This window comes from Monodon monoceros, unplaced genomic scaffold (assembly GCF_005190385.1).
Source record: "Monodon monoceros isolate NGI ecotype Baffin Bay Population unplaced genomic scaffold, NGI_Narwhal_1 Super_Scaffold_21, whole genome shotgun sequence".
Classification (NCBI taxonomy): Eukaryota; Metazoa; Chordata; class Mammalia; order Artiodactyla; family Monodontidae; genus Monodon; species Monodon monoceros.
This window is the reverse complement of record NW_021703778.1, coordinates 83269113-83281797: the sequence shown is the minus strand read 5'-3', so window position 1 is coordinate 83281797 and position 12685 is coordinate 83269113. Positions and strand designations below refer to the sequence as shown.

Here is a 12685-nt window from a genome sequence, read left to right as displayed (position 1 = left end):
TGACTGACTGTTCCTCTCCTAGGTGAGGGTTTTCAATTATAATGCTCCTCCCACAGGGCAGGGGAAGCAACCTATCCTCCCTCTCTACAGTGACTGAGCGGTTTGAAGAAGGCAATGCAGGCCTAAGGTGAATCAATAAAAGTTCTTCCTGGGTTTCACTGTTAGAGCTAGCAAGGAAGGCTCTTTTGCCTTTGGGGTTATAATACTAGGAAGATAACACATTATATCACAAGATCTTGTGATATAATGTGAAGGCAATTAAGCCAATACAGTGAGGAAAGCAGCCCAGGAAGAGACAGAAACAGAATAAGACCCAGCATCATTATCTGAGCCATGAATCCAGCCATATTTACACTTCCTGGTGATGTGAGCCAATACACACTCTTTTTAGTTTAAGCTAGTGTGACATGTATTCCTGTCCTCCCTTACACCCAAGAGTACTGACTAATTTATCAATTTTTTCATATCATTGGATATTCTTTAGAAGCATGGTTTGAAATGCTGACATACTTTCCATCACATGGATATATCATAATTTATCTATTATTATCTTATTAATATTAATAGTATTCCCGTACTACTGATAATTTGGGGGGTGTTTCCAATTATTTACAATTAAACATGTCTTTTTTTTTTGGCCACTCTGAGCAGCTTGTGGGATCTTAATTCCGCGACCAGGGATTAAACCTGAGCCCATGGCAAAGAAAGCTCCAAGTTCTAACCACTGGACTGCCAGGGAATTCCCTGTCATGTTTTTTTTAAGCCTCAACTGTATAATCAAACTTCATCTTTGTGAAGACTACATGCAGAATTCCAAATGTGTGTACAGCATAAAAAACAATGGCCCAGACCACAAAAAGTATACTGTTTGAAAATCTGTTCTTAAAGATCCCCAACATTTTGTTTGTCAAGCTTGTGACTGAGACAACAGTCTCAGAATAAAACAACCTATAACCTCCAAGTTCCTTATATGTACAATGAGTGACAAGTGAATGTCTTAATATTAAACACACAAATCCCTGAAGCTATTTTTTGCCCCTGTCCTATATTAATCTACTTCTTTTTCAAAGTGTATATTCTATTCATGTCCATTCAAAAATCTTTTTAAAAAATGGAAGTGTTATATTTTAATTTGTTAAACCATGTTCTAAGGTTGTTTATAACATACATGACATTTGTCTGATCTTGTTAAAGTTGTGACAAATAAGAGATTCTGTAAGATATCCTATAGCTAAGACTCTTCTCTCTCCCCCCAAAAAGTAGAAAAAAAGAAATAAACTTCTAGGGCATTAAAACAGCTATTTATTAAGACAAGAATAACAATAATAGTAAACATTCATTCACGAATCACAACTATAAACCTGACTAGGTGACTATAAAGAGGCTCACATTTCAGTAATACATCTAACCAAGTAGAATTAGTCTACCTTTTCAACATTTTTTTTTCTAATAATAACATTTAAGTTCAAATATACAATACCTATAAGAGGAACTACTAAAGAATAATTTTTGGTATTACATCAGTCTGTCTTAAATCCTTCTAAAAGATTATTAGAAGTACCAATCAACTTCATGCTAGAATGGCTGAAATGTGGAATTACAATACAGTTAACTTATCTATCTAGGGCCTTATTAACTTAATGAACGGCACTATAGTTATTACTTATTATTATTGTTACTATTAACACTATCGTATATAAATCTGTAAAATTACCATTGGATTAAAAGACATTTACCAGTACCGTCTTCTACTTCTCCATTCACTCCTATGCTTAGAAAATGCCTGCTTCTGCCTCAAATAAAAGTCAAAAAGCTCTCAGAAATAAGAGGTCAAGCCTATTGAATTAATTTCATGTTTGTCTCTTCTTTTTTTAACCAACTTAATTCTCCTTTAGCTCTTGGGCACAAATCATTATTTACTTTTTTCGATAAAACAGTAGAGTTTTGGAAACAAATTTTTACTTTTTCCAGTGGTATCCTAACTACCTATTTCTACTAGATTGGGCAAGAACAAGAAGTGATTTAGGGTATTAAAATTTATCAACAGACAACTTATAAAATATATACTGAATATATCTGTAGCTAGGATACTCATGGTTCTTGTTAACCTTTTGACTAAAATGAGGTGGTGGCAAACTTTCCAACAAACAATACATTTTTTAATAAAAAAGAAGTTTCCCTAAAACAGCAAGTCAATTCTGACTCTTTAAATTCTAAGAAACAAAAAAACAGAAAAGACCCAGGCAAATAACTATTAAAAAACAAAAACAACAACTTTTCTTTTGGCAACATGTAAGCATGAAATGGCAACCAGCCCTCTTAATCTTTTTTTTTAAACATAGTGGCTTAAGGAAATTAACTAAGGAAGTAAAAAATAAATTAATATGATATCTATGTAAGAGAGATATGGGGGGAGGACTATTTAACAGAATGCTGGAGTGGGGAATTATTATTTAATTGTGTGTGGTAGTGTAAAATCTTACATTTTTTGGTTAAGAAATTTTAAAAAAAGGTTAAAACTACATGTTCAATTTTATATTGTACATGTACTGTAGGCCCTCAAAGGCTGGAGAAACACAGCCAAGTTAAATCATGTTTGTTTAATTAAAATCCTTGCAAAAATGAACTGAGTACTTCATGGGACTGTAAGGTTCTCATTGTCATTCTTACGTTAGAGACTCACTCATAGTGCTAATAAGTCATGTATTCAAAAAACTATTGCTTAGAAAAGAGATAGGTACAAACATGTAAAAACACTAGTTAGAACAGTTAAAAGAAACACTTCTGTAGTTAAAAAATACCTGTAATATAAGTAAACATATAATAAATAAAAATGCACAAAATATTACAAGTAGCATATTCTTAATAGACTTAGGGCACTGACTAAAACTGGCTTGATCTGAAGAAACTAAAATGTAAGGCAGAAATCTTAACTATTAGCAAAACTCTGCGCTTAACTTTAGGAATTATCAACACCTCTACTATAAATTTCAGGTAATAACAAGCATTTCCCTCTCCCTTTTGCAAATATGCCTTCTTTTAAAAGGGAAAGATTAATTGGGAACGACTATAAAAAGATTTACACTAATTCAAAACGATATATTAATATCTTGAGAACCCTCTGGCACTTAAAATATGAGACAGACTTCCCTAAGCAACTATTTCATAACTTTACGATAATGCAGCATCACCATAATATACAAGAACCATGCACAAAAACACCCCCAAATAAAAAGCAAAGCCAAGTTGACGCTAATTCTTGGTCCAGATAATCTTTCTTAGTTCCCACACAGGTAATGTTTTTGAATATCAACTTGAAATGTTAGTGAATTTTTAAAAACCTGTAAATCTGTTCATAAATTAAACCTTGAATCTTTAAAAATCACCATTCAGCTACAGAAATTCGTTTAGTTCTACACTGTTGATATTTTTAACCTTGAATATTGGGAAATTTCTAAGTCAAAATAAAAGCCAATGTGTCAATCCCCTTATACCACCCCACCCGCCAAACCCCAAACAAAAAGCAAAACCTCCTTACCAGCTTTTCTCTTTAAACAAGTAGTTAAACTACTTTTTTAAAGCTAGCCTTGCTCTCAGTTCTCTACTGCACCTTTACCTTAAACCAAAACGGACCCTGGACAAGACTAATTAAGCTCTGTTTCCAGGAGACTCACAAGTAGCTTTTCGCTGTCAGGCCTGGGAGCAGTAAGGCCTCCTAGTTTTCGGACCCCTCTCCCAGCATTTCGCACCCGCTCAATTCAAGTGTGAATAAGAGGGGCCGAGAATGCTGGGCCCGAAAGGGCATCGCCGGGGCCTAGACCACTGCACGGTCCCCAAGGCGGCTCGCGCGGTAGGCAAGAGGTAGGAGGCATACAGAACCGGGCGCTGGAGGCCAGGGGTAAACGGAGGAGGCGCTTGGACTTGGAGCGCAATGCTCGGGACCCCTTCGCTGCCTCCTTTACCCTCCCTTCCCCCATGCTGGAGAGGCAGGGCCCGGGCCCGGTGCGGGAAGGGGGAGGAGGTAAACTCGTCCTGTCACTGCACCGGGAGAGGCTGGAAGGAGCACATGTTCAACGGGGAAAGGCCGCGGCCGCCCCGGCCCCTAAAGCCAGAAGCCACCTCCAGTCCCAGAGTTCTGTTCCCTGCGCCTCACCAGGTCGTAGTCCTCCTCATCATCGCACATGAAATCATCCTCCATGTCAGACATCTTGGCTGGGACGGGGGGGGGGGAGCGGGGGAGGAGAAATTGGAGACAACCTCCTCCCACAATCCTCCGCGGCTCAGAGGCGTCACTCCCAGCTTCTCCTCGCCTTCCCGTCGCCCTTAGAGGAGCTGACTGTTTCCTCCCGGAACAAATGAGCTCGGTTTCCAGAGGATTCGCTCCGACGCCGAAAGCGATTGCACCGTTCCCTCTTCCTGTGAGACGGTTGGTGCCTTAGCAACTAAACCTAGCAACTAGGGAATCCTCGAGTGTTGCGGATCTCGGCTGAGGGGCTTTGGAAACCTTGAGCTCACAACGAGCCGTTTCCAGCCTCCTGGGCAAGGGAACAGTATCCTCCCTTGCCTGGGATTCTGGAACCATTTCATTCTGGTGAAAGTAAGAGGCAGCTTGGGACCAGCAGCCTTTCGCGGAGAAAAGTCTGACATGCCTATCCTATGTGACAGGTAGTTATTTTTGCCATGATTATCGATGTGCATTTAGCCCACACATTTTGGTGGGTGGTCATGTGATGTTTGGAAACCTTTCGGCAGCACGATTTACACGTAATGTTTGTTATATTTGTAGTCGGCAAAACGACTCTGTGGATATCTCAAATTAGTAAAGTATCAATCATTGGAGGCATCTGAAGTCCTATTCAGTTGTTCAACGAATTATAAACTAACCTTTACTGCCCGTGGGACCGTATTAAGGTAACAGCTAACGACTGTTTTTTTAAAAAATGCGTTATTGTTGCACAACATCATTAGTAGAATTCGAAATAAAAAAAATGAAATGAAGGGGAAAAAACTGCTTTTCAAACATTTTCCATATAAACTTCCAGTTTTGTCCACTTGAATTCACAAATTTTATATAGCTATAGCACAGATATAATTTCAGATTCTTTCTGCACCTAGTTATGTAACAGCATAGGACAATGTATGCAATATATTGTTGACAACGATTATTTTAATGGCGGCATAATAAGCCCTTGGTTGAATGTACCAATGCACCGTAGTTTACTTAAGCATGCTATTATTGTTACACATTTTGAATATTGCAACAGTACCACCATTTTAAACAATTCTGGAGCGAGTATCATTGTCACTTTATTTTTCCTTAGGAAAAAGTCCAGGAAGAGGAATTGCAGACTGGATTTTTTTTTTCCATTTTGGCAGTTACTGAGTAAACTGCTTTTTTTTGTTTGCTTGTTCCTGTGGCATGCGGAATCTTAGTTCCCCGACCAGGGATCAACCCATGCTCCCTGAATTGGGAGCGCCAGGAAAGTAAGTACTGGATTTTTTAGTAATCATTTGTTTTTGTTTTTGTGTTTTTTAAAATAATTTTAAAATTTTTTATTGGAGTATAGTTGATTTACAATGTTATGTTTCAGGTGTACAGGAAAGTGAATCAGTTATACATATATCCACTCTTTTTTTCTTTTAGATTCTTTTCCCATATAGGCCATTACAGAGTATTGAGTAGAGTTCCCTGTGCTATACAACAGGTTATTATTAGTTATCTATTTTATATATAGTAGTGTGTATACCTCAGTCCCACTCTCCCAATTTATCTCTCCCCCTTATCCCCCAGTAACCATAAGTTTGTTTTCTACATCTGTGACTCTACTTCTGTTTTGTAAATAAGTTCATTTGTACCGTTTTTTCTAGATTCCACATATAAGCGGTATCATATGATATTTGTCTTTCTGTATCTGCTTTCTTCACTCACTGTGACAGCCTCTAGGTCCATCCATGTTGCTGCAGATGGCATTATTTTGTTCTTTTTTTATGGCTGGGTGATATTCCATTGTAATATGTACCACATCTTCTTTATCCATTCCTCTGTTGATGAACATTTAGGTTGCTTTAGTATATGTGCTGCTGAAGCAGGCACCCTTTTGCCCATTTTTAAATTGGTTATCTTACTACCATTGAGTTGTAAGTGTTCTTTATACTTTTTGTTGTATTTAAGTAATATTTGCCATACCCAAGGGCACTAAGATTTTTCTCTTTTGTTTTCTTCTAGAAGTTTTATGTAGTTTTAATTCTTACATTCAGATCTATGATATAGTTCAAGTTTAATTTTTGTATATACTGTGAGGTAAATGTAGAGGTTTATATTTTTCTGCATATGGATAACAAATTGTTCCAGCATTATTTGTCAAAAAAAATGATCCTTTCTCTATTGAATTGTCTTGGCAGTTTTGTGAAAGATAATAGACCATTTAATTCCCAACAGAATTTGACCCTTTAAAAGTATATTTTTGGCTTCCCTGGTGGCGCAGTGGTTGAGGGTCCACCTGCCGATGCAGGGGACACAGGTTCGTGCCCCGGTCCGGGAAGATCCCACATGCTGTGGAGTGGCTGGGCCCATGGGCCATGGCCGCTGAGCCTGCGCGTCCGGAGCCTGTGCTCCTCAACGGGAGAGGCCACAACAGTGAGAGGCCCGCGTACCGCAAAAAAAAAAAAAAAGTATATTTTTGATAATTTTATGTTATCCTGTATTATGATTATTTTGTATTTATTCTTTATTAAGCTGAAAGCTCCTTGAGGACACAACTATTTTACTTACCTCTGAAAGTCAGCATGCTCAGTGAAAGCATGATATATTTAAGCATGCTCTAGCATTCATGACTCCCCAGTGCTGGATTGAGACATGTGGTTACCCCAAACAGGTTCATGATTTGGAAGCTTTCAGAGCAATTACCTTAAAACATTTTTTTTTTTTTTTACTACATTTACTTAGGTTGAACATCGTATGTTAGAAGGGCAGAAAAGGAGGACTCCTTTTGTGTTAGTCAAGATCTGGACAGGAAACTCATAGCATACTGGAGCGGGGGTGAGGACGTTAACTGAAAAGAGTTTCTGAAGGAACTATTTACAGAGATGGGGTAGGGTTGAGGGAACCCACAAGGATGGTGAAACACACAGGGACTAGCAACAGGCTGGAAATCCCATTTCTTGAAGGCTTGAAGGGGCAAAGGGAAGAAATGGTTTTACCAGAGCCCAGCAAGAGTGGGAGCCCTAGAGGATGCACCCTCCGACAGCAGCTGTGGTTATAGGGAAACATAGCTACTGTCACAACTATGGCAAAGTTGTGGTAGGGTGTGTGAACTCGTGTGTGTGGGGGGAGTGATCAATATCTCAACTTCTCTGTTTTACCATCCTCTAATATCTTGCCAGTGACCAACCCCAACCAGAAGCCAGAGGGTGAAGGAGCCCAGGTACAGTCCTTAGAGATCAGCTTCCGGGAGGGTAGAGAAGGGTGAAAAATGGATCCAGAAGTCAAATGGGGGGACTTCTCTGGTGGTCCAGTGGCTAAGACTCCATACTCCCAGTGCAGGGGACCAGGCTTGATCCCTGGTCAGGGAACTAGCTCCCACATGCTGCAACTAAGAGTTCACATGCCACAACTGAAGATCTTGCATGCCGCAACTAAGACCCGGCACAGCCAAATAAATAAATAAATATTTAAAAAAAAAAGAAGTCAAATGAGGAGTAAACAGTATAACATTGTGTCATGCAATCAGCTGTAGCATAAATTACATACTTCACTCAGGGAAGGAACTTTCTCTCCTTCAGAGGCGAATTGCCGACTATCTGCTGTTGTTGGAGCATATCCCTTGATTTTACCAGCCAACCTAAGTGGCTTATCAAAATGTTATTTCTGCCTACATTTAATGCCCACTCTTTCCTGAGAGGAGCTCTGATAAATACACTTTGCATGATCTCATTACATATCCACCTTATAGATTAATGCCCTTGCCTTGTTAGTTGTCCTTTTAATCTGCTTCAGTCTCTTCAGATTAAATAAAATGATGTATGTAACTACATGGTGTTTACAAAGTACTCAGTACATGTATCATTTTTAACTAGATCAACTACTCTACTCATAGTATTCCTTCAGAATGCTCTACACTACAATTACATCTTCCATCTCTAAACTTGCGTAGTGGGAATTACAGCAATTAAAGGATAGAGCAAATAAAGGATAAGTAGGCAGGCTAGGAGTTTCCATTTTTTGCATTGACTTTGGCCTTGGAAAAATGTCACTTGTAAAATGCACTTACACAATTTTAGCAATGTTATTTGCCATTTTTGTATCTCTAATGCCTACTCATTTTTATTCCCACCCAAAATGGTGATCATACCTCCCTAGTTTTGTGAAATGAACACATTTGTTTTTTTTTTGGGGGGGGCTGCACCATATGAGGGATCTTACTTCCCTGACCAGGGTTGGAACCTGTACCCCCTGCAGTGGAAGCATGGAGTGTTTTTTTTAAAAAATTAATTAATTAATTAATTTTTGTCTGCGTTGGGTTTTCGTTGCTGCGCATGGCTTTCTCTAGCGGTGGCGAGCGGGGGCTACCCTACGTTGCGGTGCGCGGACTTCTCATTGTGGTGGCTTCTCTTGTTGCGGAGCACGGGCTCTAGGCGCGCGGGCTTCAGTAGTTGTGGCTCATAGGCTCAGTAGTTGTGGCTCGCGGCTCTAGGGCACAGGCTCAGTAGTTGTGGCACGCCAGCTTAGTTGCTCTGCGGCATGTGAGATCTTCCCGGACCAGGGCTCGAACCCGTGTCCCCTGCGTTGGCAGGCGGATTCTTTTTTTTTTTTTTTAACATCTTTATTGGAGTATAATTGCTTTACAATGGTGTGTTAGTTTCTGCTTTATAACAAAGTGAATCAGCTATACATATGCATATATCCCCCATCTCCTCTCCCTTGCGTCTCCCTCCCACCCTCCCTATCCCACCCCTCTAGGTGGTCACAAAGCACCAAGCTGATCTCCCTGTGCTATGCGGCAGGTGGATTCTTAACCACTGTGCCACCAGGGAAGTCCAGGAAGTGAGGAGTCTTAAACACTGGACCGCCAGGTTAAGTCCCTGAGCGCCCTTTTCAGCAAGACGTGTGGTGCGGAGGCAAAGTAGGGAGCCGACACAATTATACTGTAACTATCTCAGATTCCAGAGATTAAATCTGTTTATCGTTTTTGACTTCTTTTAAACCAGAGCTTTCCCCTGTTTCCTTCAGCTTTTTCCTACTTCTCAGAATCTGTACCTATCTTTTCTCTACCCCAGTCTTTCATCCCTACTCTCATTCCTACCCTCAACTAGGGACTTAGTTTGAGACCTCAGCATTCTGGATTCCGTATGAGTTATTAATACTATTACTGCTGCATTATGGCTTAGATTTAGTTTTATGGATTGATCGGAGAATCAAAATTTAAAAAAAAAAGCTGTTTCTCATTATAATGCAACATGCTTGGGACTTCCCTGGCAGTCCAGTGGTTAAGACTCCGAGCTTCCACTGCAGGGGGTACAGGTTCGATCCCTGGTTGGGGAACTAAGATCCCACATACCACATGGCACGGCCAAAAAATAAAAAAAAATTTTAAAAAAAAAGAATGCAACAGGCTTAGATGTTATAGGTTGTTTTGACTAGCTCAGTTTTTTCCTAGAAAAATAAATCCTTGAATTATGCAAGTCACCTGAGATCCCTTCCAAACATATTCTTAAAAAAGAAAAAAATCACTTAAGATAATAATCATAACTTATTGAGTTGGGCAACACTGAATGGTTATGACAAGATAAGATGTAGAAAATATTGTCAGGTTTGAACAGCCTTGGTACTATATTTAGTTTCTGGGTCAAGACAGTGAAAAGCAAAAACAACATATAGTTTTTCTTGACCACACTCTGCATTTTTGTTTGTTTTTTAGTTCACCAACCAGGGATTGAAAGTGGGCCATGGCAGTGAAAGCACCAGGTCCTAACCACTGGACCACCAGGAAATTCCCATACATATAGTTTTAAGTTGGGGCAATTTATGTGCAGTTTGGCCCATCTAATGTATACTTTAAGCTTGAAATGCAAACTTCTAATTTCAAAATCAAGTTAATCTAAATTTTTGCTCATCAGATTTCATTTTCTTGTTGGAATGTGTATTATATGCAGAGTTTGTATCAATTTTTATAGTAAATTCTTTTATTAAATTTTGATTTGTCATAATAACAGGACCTTTTTGTTTATGTTTATTGTTGTATCCTGAGTACCTGGATTAGTGCTTAGAACATAGTAGCACCTGATAAACATTTGCTAAGTGAATGAATGCTGATAGAACAATGGATGAAACATGGAATGTAAAGTCTAATGGTGGAGACATAATAGATATAAACATCAATAAATAATTAATGTAATTTCAGATAGCCATAACGACAACAAACCAGATTTAGGGAATAGAGAATGACTGGAGGGGAGGTTGGGATGGTTTTTAAAATCTTCATAACAACTCCATGAAGTAGGTATTTTATCTCCCCTTTAAGGAGGAAAAATTTCAGACCTGCCCAGGGTCACAAAGTTAGTAAGTGGCTGAACCACGTTAATCCAAGTTCATTAACGTATTCCTTCATTAAACATTCCTTGAATGCCTGTTAGACACTGAACCAGAGTCTATAAAACCAGAATAAAACAGTTCCTACCTTCAAGGAGCTTATAGTCCTATAGATCTGTGCTGTCTAATACAGCATCCCCTTCTTTCTAGTTGGAATTGAGATGTGCTGTAAGTGTAAAATATACACTGGATTTCAGAGAATTCCTATGAAAAAGTAAAATAGCAATAACTTTTTATACTGATTATATTTTGAAATAATATTTGGACATATTGGGTAGAATATATTATTAAAATTCATTTAGCTTTACTCTTTTTAAAATGGTTATAGAAATTTAAAATGACATATTTGTATTGTAGATTCTGATTGAGTAGGCCTGGTCGCCAGATTCTGCATTTCTAATAAGCTCCAGGTGATGCTGATGCTGAGGATCACACTTTTGAGTAGCAAGGCTCTAGACCAGATTGATAAGGAAACACACAAGTAATAACAGTCCTGGTATGATAATTGCTATGACTGGGCAGTAAAGGTGCCTAGAGGCATTGTTGTTGTTTTTCACTCTGCAAAACAGCCTATATTCTGTTAAACCATTTTTGCACACTTTCTGTTCCTTTTATATTGCTTTATAAAAGATCAGCATGCTATGTTTAACTACATAAATATATATTTCTGTGAATCGTGAGTGTATCTTTTGCCTTTATTTAAATGATTATATGCTAGAGAGATGTATCTATTGTATATACAGGTGAATAAGGAACATACAGCATCATTATAAATAAGACATTAAATAAGTATAATATATTATTTACCATAATGAGAAAATACCCAAAATAGGTTACTGAAGTAGATTCTCCCAATTGTCAACAATATTTTTTGATTATATATAAATCAAGATAGAAAGTATTTTCCAGAAGTTGTACAGACTGAACCACGGAAATAACATTTTTTTCAGATAAATGATCTGTGATCTTAGAGACTTAGTTTTTAAAAAAATAAATTTATTTAATTATTTATTTTTGGCCGCATTGGGTCTTCATTGCTGCGTGTGGGCTTTCTCTAGTTGCAGTGAGCGGGGTCTACTCTTCATTGAGGTGCGCAGTCTTCTCATTGCGGTGGCTTCTCTTGTTGCGGAGCACGGGCTTTAGGCGCACAGGCTTCAGTAGTTGTGGCACACAGGCTCAGTAGTTGTGGCTCAAGGGCTCTAGAGTGCAGGCTCAGTAGTTGTGGCGCACAGGCTCCACGGCATGTGGGATCTTCCTGGACCAGGGCTCGAACCCGTGTCCCCTGCATTGGCAGGCAGGTTATTAACCACTGCGCCACCAGGGAAGCCCGAGACTGTTTTGAAGGTAGAAGAAGGGACAGGGAATAGGGAAAAATTCCTGGAGGAAGTGATTACCGCAGGCCTCTCACTGTTGTGGTCTCTCGCTTTGTGGAGCACAGGCTCCGGACGTGCAGGCTCAGCAGCCATGGCTCACGGGCCCAGCCGCTCCGCGGCATGTGGGATCTTCCCGGACCAGGGCACGAACCCGTGTTCCCTGCATCGGCAGGCGGACTCTCAACCACTGCACCACCAGGGAAGCCTGAGGAAGTGATTTTTAAGCTGAGACGTAAACATATGTAGGAGTTAGCTAGGTCTGTGGACCTCTAATACTCACACTTTTACTTTTTTTTTTTAGGCCGCGCCTTGTGGCGTGTGGGATCTTAGTTCCCCAACCAGGGATCAGGGATTGAAACCAAGCCCCCTGCCTTGGGAGCATGGAGTCTTAACCACTGACTGCCAAGGAAGTCTCCTACTTTTACTATGGATCAAGTTTTTGTTTTGTTTCATTTTGGTGTTTGTTTTATTTTTTTGCTACAATATTTTATCTGAACAGAGACTAATGTCAGTTGAGGAGAAACAATATCAAGTTTGTTAATTAGGTTTCTGTTTAAGAATCTATCAGCAAAATAAATATTAAAAAAGGGAATCTATCATGAAATACTATGTTAGTTTATAATTTAGACTGTAAACCTTATTGTAAGTGTGTCCATATGCAAAAAATAAAGAACTGAGAGGTTCAAGATTTGTGAAAATAAACATTCTGTAAAATTTAGACATT

At 39.1% G+C, this 12685-nt stretch overlaps 2 protein-coding genes across 3 annotated transcripts in view; one reads left to right on the top strand and one right to left on the bottom strand.

The window, feature by feature from the left end:
* Positions 1–4295, bottom strand: part of COPS2 (COP9 signalosome subunit 2) — a 29315-nt gene extending 25020 nt beyond the window's left edge. The window contains exon 1 of one of the 2 annotated variants that reach the window (XM_029237205.1): positions 4154–4295. In XM_029237205.1, coding sequence (XP_029093038.1) covers positions 4154–4207 — 54 coding nt within the window. In that variant the 5' untranslated portion in view covers positions 4208–4295. The remainder of the gene's footprint in view (positions 1–4153) is intronic. The other variant, XM_029237206.1, reaches the window with a different exon arrangement.
* Positions 4296–4377: 82 nt separating this feature from the next.
* GALK2 (galactokinase 2) overlaps positions 4378–12685 on the top strand; it is a 141116-nt gene continuing 132808 nt past the window's right edge. Inside the window, exons 1-2 of the mRNA XM_029237201.1 lie at positions 4378–4665; positions 5322–5484. Coding sequence (XP_029093034.1) covers positions 5420–5484 — 65 coding nt within the window. The 5' untranslated portion in view covers positions 4378–4665; positions 5322–5419. The remainder of the gene's footprint in view (positions 4666–5321; positions 5485–12685) is intronic.